General features: G+C 37.3%; 1 protein-coding gene across 5 annotated transcripts in view; it reads left to right on the forward strand.

Annotated features, from left to right (window-relative positions):
- LOC133541055 (AP-2 complex subunit alpha-2-like) overlaps nucleotides 1-12,165 on the forward strand; it is a 45,632-nt gene that overhangs the window by 5,851 nt on the left and 27,616 nt on the right. For all 5 annotated transcript variants that reach the window (XM_061884127.1, XM_061884130.1, XM_061884128.1 and 2 more), the window contains 4 exons: nucleotides 3,584-3,795; nucleotides 9,016-9,209; nucleotides 9,298-9,427; nucleotides 11,115-11,216. In XM_061884127.1, the coding sequence (XP_061740111.1) occupies nucleotides 3,584-3,795; nucleotides 9,016-9,209; nucleotides 9,298-9,427; nucleotides 11,115-11,216 (638 nt within the window). The remainder of the gene's footprint in view (nucleotides 1-3,583; nucleotides 3,796-9,015; nucleotides 9,210-9,297; nucleotides 9,428-11,114; nucleotides 11,217-12,165) is intronic.

The following is a 12,165-nucleotide window of genomic DNA, read 5'->3' on the forward strand; positions in this document are numbered from 1 at the left end:
CCTGGGGTAGACTGACGGAAGCGTGGCTGCCAGTTTGCGCCCACGGCCCCTCCGACCACCACCTATCATTCATTCACCAGTGTGAGCGGCACCGTGGACAAAGGGTGAAGTGTCCTGCCCAAGGACACACCGGCAGCGATTTTTTGGATTTCAATAGGTGGGAAGCGAACCTGCAACCCTTAGGTTTCTCGCCGGCCGCTCTACCCACTACACCAAAGACTGAACATTTTTTGGGAAGCTGTTTTTATACCCAATCATGGCACCCACCTGTTCCCAATTAGCCTGCACACCTGTGGGATGTTCCAAATAAGTGTTTGATGAGCATTCCTCAACTTTATCAGTATTTATTGCCACCTTTCCCAACTTCTTTGTCACATGTTGCTGGCATCAAATTCTAAGTTAATGATTATTTGCAAAAAAAAAATGTTTATCAGTTTGAACATCAAATATGTTGTCTTTATGGCATATTAGAAATGAGTATGGGTTGAAAATGATTTACAAATCATTGTATTCCGTTTATATTTACATCTAACACAATTTCCCAACTCATATGGAAACGGTGTTTGTAAATCAAAGCAACGTCCATTTGCAATGCAAGAAATAAAAGGCACAGTAACAATCAGACGCGTTGTGGACCAATGCGGATGTATCATAAGCTTAAACATATAATACTGGTATATTAGATAGCTAACATATTAAGAATTAATAAATGATACAATTTTATACAATGCGTCTATTATAGTGCTAAAACTGCCAGGAATTCGTCATTTAGTGAATATACCAGGGTGCAGCTTTTTAACTACATCATCACAAAAGTGCTTCTTTTTTTTGTGAAAAAGTTGATTTGGTAGTTTGTTTTTATTGCTGCTATTTGAACTGTTTTTTTCCATACATAAACCAGGGTTTTTTTGTTTTTGTTTTAGCACTTTGCCTTTCCTTTCTTTTAAATGAACACCATTTTATTGACCTGACATGTAGAAAAGACAACAATCTTTTGCCTTGCAGAACTACAACTTAATTTTTTTGTAGCAAGCAACAACATAACAGTAACATCATTCCTGGCAAGTGTTACACATGGTTTAACAACTACAAACCACTCCCATGCTTCCCGGTCCTTGTTATCAGATGGTATTTTCACACAGGCCCCCATATACTGTAGCTGCTCAGGATATGCTTCTTAGATTTTTTTCTTAGACTATTTTATTTTGAAAGTAAACCGGATACTTTATTTTGTGTTTGTGCATGACTTCCAGTACATCACAATCAGATTTTAGCTAAATTGAACAAATTGGTGTCGACGACCGACATATATAGAAGCTTTGTATAAGTATATTTAGCGCGGAGATGCCGAACATCTCTGCCATGTCGGTGCCGTTCTGCATGTGGTTTGAAACGGACACCATCCATCCATATTCTTCCACTAATTCGAAGTCGGGTTGAGGGGGTAGCAGCCTAATCAGAGAAGCCCAGACTTCTTTCTGTCCAGCTCTTCCCGGGGGAGATCGAGGCATTCCCAGGCCAGCTGGGGGACATAGTCTCTCCACCGTGTCCTGGGTCTTCTCTGTGGTCTCCTACTGGTCGAACGCGTCCTAAACCCCTCCCAAGGTAGTCGTTCTGGGGGCATTCTGACTAAATGCCCGAACCACGTAATCTGGCTCCTGTCTATGTGGTGGAGCAGCGGACACATTAACTTTATTAAAAACGTAAAGAGTCCTCCGTTGTGGCGATGACATTCCACTGCCGTTTCGCATCCTTTGGAACTCGGGTTAGTAGATAAAAAATAAGTAACATATTAGTTACTTATTTCACACAATATTAGACAAGGTTATTTTGTTGGTTACAACAAGGTAAGATAATGCAGTAGATTTGATTGGGAATTTAAAATGTTTATAAGTAGAGGTGGAAAAATAACTTTCAATGAATCACAAATGATATGTGGATGATTCTGAATCAATGGACAAATGTCCAAATACCGATAATTTATGTATGTTATATGAAATACTGACATATTTGAAATGCAGATCTAGTGCAGACACACACACACAAGTGGAGTGAGGAGTAGAGGAAAACCTATGCTAGTTGTGGATCTAAGCTAGCTTGAATGTGAAGGAGTTAACATGAAAATATATACATTTTACACTTAAACAGAAGTCTAACTGGAACTGTGATACAGCAGAGAATAAGCAGCTAAAAAGAGAAATTAGCAAGGAGATTATTAAATTAGGATAGCTAATAATATCCAGATAATAGACTTGTTGAATTTAATCCATCTAGCGTTAAGCCAATCGCTTGTTTTGAATATTCTTTAAATATTGCATGGGTGAGTATAAAGTTAAGTTGCTGAAGGGCTGTAGATTTACAGCGGGAGATTAAATCCAAAAGGAATGCTGAAATTGAATGTTCTTAACTGAATACTCACTAAACCAGGTAGACAGAGAACTCTACTGGAAGAATGTTTTATATACATACCAAATCTCTTAAAGAATTTATGAACTACATTATACAGAAGCGATGGGGTCGTTGGGCTAACTAAATACATGTTGTTTAGCACACAACAAAAATTACACAATTTTGGTTAAGATCTGGATAAATTGAGCTGTTATTTACGTCAATAGGGCTGTCCACCCCCACAAATTACAGTGGCAGCATTCATTTCTGTTCATAATCTTTCATGAACCAAGAAGTAGCCCATCCATGTTAACACTCCACCTATCCATCCATCCATCCATTTTCTACCTCTTGTCCCTTTCAGGGTCGCTGGGGGGGCTGGAGCCTATCTCAGCATAATCATATATGATGGGTCCAGCCCATGTCAACAACTAGCTTTATCAAGTTCTGGTCATTGTGCTTTACAACATGCACACAATGACTTATTGTTTAGACTGAAGTAAACTTCAAAGTAAAAGCATGTAATATTGTACATTCCGTTTTGCATCATATTAATAAATATTATTATATGTTGTCCACCTTGTACTTTTTCTGTCATTGCCTGAAATAAATGAAAAATGAAATGATTGGTAGTGTTGACACCACTTTCTCATTTGCATAATTGATCCATGACCCATGTGCATGTAATTGTAATTGGATGCTGAGGAGACAAACTGTGAGTAAAAACCATGAAAAATTTATATTTACAAATATGAATTTACTTTTTTCTGCTGTCTCTTTTTATATATATTTTTTCAAATGTCACAAACAATATTACACCACAAGAGTAAGAAAACAAATAACTGGGCAGCACGGCCTAGTCTTAAATAAATGTTTTTTTTTAATACTATTAAACAATTAACACTTATTAACACATTTGGACACAATCAAAAGTACCAAAAATTGTTACCCGTAAGGTATGGGGAAATGGTACTGTATCGATTGAAGTGTGAAAGGTACACATCCCTATTGTTAAGTGAGGGCGAACAAATAGCGCAAAGGGTATTTGTTTTAGCCCTCTGTGTATGTTTTCGAAAAGTGGCATCAAATGTAGCATGATTAATTGGTTTGAAAGTATCCTGTTGAATTGGCCTAAGCCACAATGCTACAATATTATTGATTATTTACACTCTACCATTGTCTTTCCCCATGGCAGGTAAAAGCAAGGAAGCGGAGATCAAACGGATCAATAAGGAGCTGGCCAACATTCGCTCCAAATTTAAAGGGGACAAGGCTCTTGATGGCTACAGCAAGAAGAAATATGTCTGCAAGTTGCTGTTTATCTTTTTGCTTGGCCATGATATTGACTTTGGACACATGGAGGCGGTCAACCTGCTGAGTTCCAACAAGTACACAGAAAAGCAGATTGTAAGTTATCGTAAAGGTCTTTGTTTTAGTAGCACAGCGAAGCATCTAAGGTCAAACACATCCTATGCCGGCATTCTGGTTGACAGACACATTTTGTCTATGGGAAATCATGTAAAAGCGATTTTTAAAATTTGTTTTTAAGTGTTTTTTTAATCTGTTAGGTCATTATTTACTGTATAGGTAAGAGCATTTTAACATTCTTAACACTTGAAGTGTAAAAAGTGCATATACTTGATGCAGCTGAGTTTCTGAGGTGTATTCTGTTCTTTTATTGTTAAAATGTTCAACTTATTGACACTAAAGCCTTATTGTGCTGAACAGTCAGGACAGAGCATACCACATTCCCAGGTGGGGATAAAGTCCATCTCTGGCTCTATGGTTTTCATCACTTTTGTTTGCCATCACTCAGTATGTTTCACAAAAACTTACTCAATTTATGTATGTATTGGTTTGAAACCAGCTTTAAAACACAGGTAAACAAAGTAATTATATTTAAAAATCTGATTAGTATACAATGGAACCTCCATTAACATACGTAATTGTTTCTTGTACATGATTTGTAAACTGAAAAGTTTGTATTCGTTCAGTGAAGCAGTGTTCTCAAAAAAAAGTATGTAAACATAGATAAATGGTTCTAGCCTTAACAAAAGTCCCAATTGTAGTACAAAAAATACACACTTTTGAGACAGTATAAAGTTTATGTATTCTGTGTGCGTAAATATATATATATATATATATATATATATATATATATATATACATATATATATAAAAATCTCAAACATAATGGAATAATGGATCAACAATATCTTACCAGTATCATCCAAACAACACGACATCAGCAGAAAGCTGCACTGTCAACACGCGCACACACACTAAAGGCCTCTTTTTGGTGCTTTTAAAAACATCTAACAATGTTGCTGCACTTAAAAAAGTCAAATAAATTTTACCTTATGTAGGCAAATATTGGTGGCATGCAAGCGAAAAGAGATGAATAATAATGATTAACGTAGAGAGGGAGCAAAAATATCGGGAGGAGGTGTCGGGGGAGGAGCAGTAGTGCTTCTCCAAGCCAAAAGAAAGTCATTATCTTCCGGGGTTCACTCTCATCTATTCCTGTTGTGTTGATCCCACTTAACCAACTTGAGTAGGACTCTTGGTCCTCGCTACACCATCAATCTGTCCAGCGTGATTTGTTTTTGACAGCGCTTTAAAATGTGTCTGTATTGTCGTTATTGGCCTTACTCCTCATAAATACAGGTAGTCCTTTTTAGTCCACAGCAAATCTGTCTTTCTTTCCAGGCTTGTTTGTTGGCTTTTTGGACCATATTCAGTTGGCAAAATAGAACAAATTTGGTGAATGGCGAAAGCAGTAACACTTGCTGCAGAACTGAGTGACCAGCGTGTGTTGTCCTGTGCAGCAAGTGACGCCTCCGGCAACAATGATGAGCCCAATGTTTGTCTACAGGCAGATTGAAATGAATAACAGAATAACGTTCGCGCACAGAGGTCTATTTGGGCCGATCCAAACGTTTACAATTAGAGGGGTTCGTAAATCCAGGTTCCACTGTACCTAGATTATGTGATTTGAGTCCAGTTCTCTATGCATGTATACTCTTTGATCAAGGTATCATCTGAGCAAACTTTCCACAAATGCGCCTGTCTCTGAATGATGATTTTACTTAAAAACGTCAAATTTACAAGCAAAGAAGACAAAGCCAGAGAGATGGGGAGTGATTACACCCACATGCAGACCAATTAAATAAATATACTGAAGCTGAAGTAAGAAATTGTTTTAAGAACTAACGTGTTTAATAGTTGGCGAATTGCTTACGAAGAAGACCCTTTAAATCCGGCTCAGCACATCCCCGTGTGTAAGAAACATATCCGATAGGCATATTTTAACATCACAACTTTTTTTCTTCAAAATGGAATTAAAACGGAGTTAAATATGCCTGAGTTTCTTTAGTCAGTCACAAGTAGAAAACAATCATAACAGTACAAGGTAACATGAAAAGTATTGTCTGTATCTTAATGACAATATTTCAGCAAGTGCGGAAAAACAGTCACAGCCAACTTCGGTAATCTTACTTTAGTTAGTGACATAAGAATGAAATTAGAGAGCGACCGATTATTGGCTGGGTGGTTTATCAGCGCCGATATCTGTCTTTTTATTGGTATCGTTTTCGTTTTTGTTTTTTTCACACTACATCAGCAAACACAATATATACACATAATGTGGAGTGAACTGAATTATAATTATTTAGTGTTTTTACTTTAGTGACTCAAAGCGTTTAATATTTAGAAACCCAATATTTACATTTATGCTGCATTTACCCCAGTGTGGCACTGGGAGAAATGTAGGTGAAGTGAAAGATGAAATCGAACCAGGAACCCTCAAGTTGCTGGTTGTCCACTATACCAAGTTAGCCACGCTTCGCCCAGTATTTACTATTAAAAAAATATAGTGAATTAGATAGAAACAACCTCTTCTCAACCACTAGCCCTTTTTCCCTGCATGAAAAAAAGTTCCTTTTTTGCTGAAACCCACTCGGAGCATGGACTCATTGAAAAAACGTCGCGGGTTTCATGTTCCCTGATTCAATCAAATAACAAAGCGACAGAGATGGATGGACATGAAGATGACAGAAAAGATATGTCTGCCCAAAAGCCAAACATTGTGTAAATAGCTTGACAAATAGAAGATTTATTTTATGAGAAGAACAGACAAGCTTACACATAATCCTCTTTCTGTAACATCAGGAAAGCATTTATGTCAAAAAAATCTTTTTACGTAAAATTATGCAGTGTTAAATATGTGCTTTCTAACAAAATTAATAGCAATAATGATGATGATATATGTTTCTCAAATAAACTGTCATTAAAATTTAGGTGAAAATAAATGCAGCATGGTCTTTTGCTCTAAATAAGTTTTTCTATGACTTTAGTTCCAGACTGTTTTTGTTTGTTTGATATTGTCATTACTGCCCAAAGTGGCTGGAAATGTGTATTAGAACTGAGTTACGTAGCGGCTCATATGGACCACAGCTGAAAAACAGATATGTTTTGGAGGCCCAACAATGAACCTATGGTGAAGAAATACTGCACTACAGCACGGTGGAGGCACATAGCATTTGGCCAAGGGTCGGATTAGAGAGTGCATGTAAACAAGTTCACGGTCTTCACATACACTTGTGAAAATAGAAAAAATATGTATTTAGTGAATCAGACTGATTCAGTGCATAGTGGTATACACTAAAGAAAAAGCATACTTGTGGAGAATCGTTTTGGTGTTTGTTCTCTTAGACGGAAATATTGATGTCGTGTGGTGACAGTTCAAACTCAACTTTTAAGGCCTATTTTTCATCTTCGGAATTGTACAGCCAAAGGGCTTTGAACTTGAGACATATTTTAAAATATAAGTAAGTGTGCAGTTGTGCATCATCTGGGGCACAACTCAATTTGATTTAATTGCTCAACAATTATAATAATTATTTTAATTATCGCAATTGATGCATTTTATTCCCCATATAGGATTTCTTTTGTACAATATACACATCTCATTATCCATAAATAAACACATGTAAATATTAGTGCTGTCAGTTAAAAGATAATATTTTTTTTGTTAGAATAATAACACTTTCGAATGTAGATTAATTATGAGTAAGGTTATTAGGTTATTTGCTTGCATAATTTAAAGCAACTTAAAAAAGACCCCGAATGATTTAATTGAATTCACGTCATTTATTTGCTCAAAGCATGGTAACAGTAATATCTGAAGTCCCTTTAGGGTGTATTTTGTAGTGAAATGTACCAGCCAGCACACCAGTCGAAGTTCCCATACTCCTCTTTGCATTGACATATGTCTTGACTAACCGTTAAGCAACCCACGCAGCCTTTCAGGTAACCACGGTTATAAAAGATTTTAAAGGGCACTTGCAATGTTTTTGTGGCACAGCCAAATTAAGTGATGTTTCCTTGTCTAGCCATGATTAAGTTCAGCTCTAATAACACTTCCCTTTTCTTTTTAATTACCGCTTGGGATGATTGAGGCTAACAAGCTATACAGTCGACAACAGTTGGTTGCTCATGTGAGTTGACATCATTTCACACGCTCAACCTTGATGAGCCATTAAAGCAGGGTTGTCGAAACTGTGGCCCAAGGGCCAATTCCTTAAAGTTGGCAGGTCTGGATATCTGAATTGTATGAGACCCATCTTCCACGGAACTGTGACGAGCAGGTCCAAAACTACACCACATTCCTTGAGTTCCCACAGGGTTCCACACAAATCCACTTGGCCCAATTCACATGTGCAACTCAATAGAGATTATAAGAAAATGTGCTAGTTGAGCTGTACATTCTAAAGAAAAGGTTTTTTTGTGTCACGAAGTCTACGTTTAATCACCCATTGTGCCATTTATAATTTTTATCTGCAAAGCACAAGTAGTTATGTCTATTCCTTGTCTTCAAATGTTCCCTTCTTTTGATAACTCTTGCAAGAAAAAGTGCTTAACCACATATGACCTTTTTATTGTGATTTTAAGATTTGAATAACTATTAATGTTAGTCAATTGGAAAACAATTTCTGATTGTGTAAATTTAAATGTATGCCTCTAATTTTCAATAGGATTAAAGTCTGTAGATTGGGTATGCCATTTGAGGATTATGATGTGATAATTTGCTTCTTCTTGATACAGTCCCTTTTTGCCTTGGGTGTGTTTTTTTGTCTGTTGTCATGCCCGGAGACCCATTTGTAATCCTTGGCTTACTCTACGGTACATGGTCCTGTCCATCTGCCTGATAATGCAGTGAAGTCTACCATTTCCATAAACAGAGATACAGCTTTCATATTAGAAGGCATTACACTAATAATCTCATTTACTTAAAGCAATTCCTCCAGATAGAAAAAGCAGATAATAAATTGTGACCCACTGACAAACTTACATAGACACAAATTAAAAATGCCATTTAAATTAGACATTTGCGATAAGGCTAGATAATTTTGGGTAAAAGAAAGAACAAGTTAAAGACTTGTTTGACATGAAATATATCTTTAAATCAGGTATGTTTGGGTCTGGCACTGTGTATTAAAAACAAATAGTATGACTTTATTGGGATTGCAGAGAGTGCATAATAGGAACATGTTTGATTGGGTCATTTTGTGTTGAGCAATGGTACTGTTTATCTTTCCTATCTCATCCTTCCCTCTCATTCTCCAGGGCTATCTCTTCATCTCAGTGCTGGTCAACAGCAACAGTGAGCTCATCCGTCTGATTAACAACGCCATCAAAAATGACCTGTCCAGCCGCAACCCCACTTTCATGTGCCTGGCTCTTCACTGCATTGCCAACGTTGGCAGCCGTGAGATGGCGGAGGCCTTCGCCAGTGAAATCCCGCGCATCTTGGTTGCTGGGTAAGTGGGAGACATGATTTTGTTTTTTATGGTGGTTTTGTCATTTTGCCGCCTTGAAGCTACACTTAACTTCAACGTTGTTCCCTAGTGATACCATGGATAGTGTGAAGCAGTCAGCTGCCCTCTGTCTGCTGCGCCTCTATAAGACATCCCCTGATTTGGTGCTGATGGGGGAGTGGACATCCCGCGTGGTGCACCTTCTCAATGACCAACATATGGTAAGAATTGGGTTTAATTGGATTTTAAATTAAAAGATTTTAAAATATTGATTGCATAATAATAGACTAATTTGTTTGCTAGGAAATAACACTTCTAGACCCGAAAGGACCAGATGAGTCGCCCGCTGGCCTGTTCTAAAAATAGCTCAAATAGCAGCACTTACCAGTGAGCTGCCTCTATTTTTTTTTTAATTTGATTTATTTACTAGAAAGCTGGTCTCGCTTTGCTCGACATTTTTAATTCTTAGAAAGACAAAACTCAAAAAGAATTTGTAAATCCAAGAAAATATTTTAAAGACTTGGTCTTCACTTGTTTGAATAAATTAATTTATTTTTTTTACTTTGCTTCTTATAACTTACAGAAAGACAATTTTAAAGAGAAAAAATACAACCGTAAAAATGATTTTTAAACACATATACCTTTTTACTTTTTAAATTCCTTCCTCTTCTTTCCTGCCAATTTTAATCAACGTTCAAGAAAATTATTTTTTTTTTTATTGGAAAGAATAATAAATACATTTTAATTTGATTCTTCATTTTTAGCTTCTCTTTTTTCGACGAAGAATATTTGTGAAATTTTTCTTTAAACTTGTTATGATTAAAATTCCCCCAAAAATATTCTGGCAAATCTAGAAAATCTTTAGAATCAAATTTAATTCTTACTTCAAAGTCTTTTGAATTTCTTTTAAAATATTTGTTCTGGAAAATATAGAAGAAATAATGATATATCTTTGTTAGAAATATTGCTTTGTCCAATTTGTTATATATTCTAACAAAATGCAGATTGGATTTTAACCTATTTAAAACATGTCTTCAAAATTCTAAAATTAATCTTAATCAGGAAAAATTACTACTGATGTTCCATAAGGGACGGCGTGGCGCAGTGGGAGAGTGGCCGTGCGCAACCCGAGGGTCCCTGGTTCAAATCCCACCTAGTACCAACCTCGTCACGTCCGTTGTGTCCTGAGCAAGACACTTCACCCTTGCTCCTGATGGGTGCTGGTTGGCGCCTTGCATGGCAGCTCCCTCCATCAGTGTGTGAATGTGTGTGTGAATGGGTAAATGTGGAAGTAGTGTCAAAGCGCTTTGAGTACCTTGAAGGTAGAAAAGCGCTATACAAGTAAAACCCATTTATTTATTTATTTATTTTATTTAGACTGATACGTTGAGTGTTTTAATGATACATAAGCAATATAATACATATGTGCATAAGTTAAATCCTCATACAATGCAATGATGGGGCTGCACATGGAAGTGTGCCCCAAGCAAATATGGCTCTGTATTTTTCTAAAGGGCACATTGCAGTCCTTGGGCAATGAACTGGCCCCCCGCCAGTAAGCAGACCTAATAATATTACTCATTTTGTGGGACAGTAATTTTTACAGGCTTTTTATCCGCTGCCACTTTTTATATGAGTCTAAGTAAAGTTGATCACCACCGGCATTCGCTCCCCTGCATATTCATTGATTTATTTTCTTTGCTTTAAACTGGGAATGGTAAGTGTTTGATTGTGCTCTCTGCAAGGCAAAAAGCGTGCCTGTAACTATAAGGACATTGTAAATCTAATTGAAATAAACAGTTTATATCAATTATTTTCTATTTCTATTGATAAAGGATTTTTGTCAATTATCTGCTGCACTGAGGTATCACTGAGGATTAACACTTATTCACCCTTTTTTTTTTATAGGGAGTGGTGACTGCAGCCATCTCACTTATCACTTGTTTGAGCCAGAAGAATCCAGATGAGTTCAAGACCTGTGTTTCCTTGGCGGTGTCTCGACTCAGCAGAGTAAGTCGCACTTGAACTGAATGCATTGTATTTACTGTCATGCAGAACATGCTACTAATAACATGCAAGGTTGTTCATGAATCCAGGCACGTTTAGATTTGAGCACACATGTTGGAGATGCTGGCCCCTTCCCTGTCGTTTGCCCCATGTACATGGCCAAAACATGCATCGGTTGAGGTGGGCGGGGTTGGGGGCGCGTGTATAATATAGCCAAGAGTCATGGATGCATTGGAATTCTGGGTACATCTTATGTTGCGTTTATAATGTGTTACAGAGCCAATGTTCTCCAGAAATGTGTTTGTTATTCTTGTTTGGTTAGGGTTCACAGAGTGTGGCACATATTAGTAAGAGTTTTAAAGTTGTTTATATCACAACCATCAGTGTAAACGGTATGGCTGTTGACCAAGTATGCATTGCAATCTCGTATGAGAAGCTGCGAAATCCATGTGTCCTACTGGCACGCAGATAGCATGGTGCAAAGATGGGCGCAATGACATGTTGGAGAGCAGTGGTCCTCAACCACCGGGCCGCGGCCGTAGAATAATTTTTTATAAAAAAATGTTTTAACACACTCAATTTTTTACTGCATGCCATTGGTATGCGCGGGGGTGAGAAGAGGTTTTAAAATTATTAGCGCCTGCTTACTTTTACCGCATGCCTTGAATAAGCGCAGGAGTGAGAAGAGGTTTTAAATGAATTAGCGCCCCGGCGGCTATTCAAGGAAATACGGTAATTGAAAGTGATGATTTGGGGCACACCCCGGACAAGTCGCCACCTCATCGCAGGGCCAACACAGATAGACAGACAACATTCACACTCACATTCACACACTAGGGCCAATTTAGTGTTGCCAATCAACCTATCCCCTGTTGTTTAAATGTGCTATATAAATAAAGTGGATTGGATTGGATTGGAAATACATTATTATTGTACAAAGTTCAGAATATAA

Source organism: Nerophis ophidion, linkage group LG23 (genome assembly GCF_033978795.1).
Source record: "Nerophis ophidion isolate RoL-2023_Sa linkage group LG23, RoL_Noph_v1.0, whole genome shotgun sequence".
Lineage (NCBI taxonomy): Eukaryota > Metazoa > Chordata > Actinopteri > Syngnathiformes > Syngnathidae > Nerophis > Nerophis ophidion.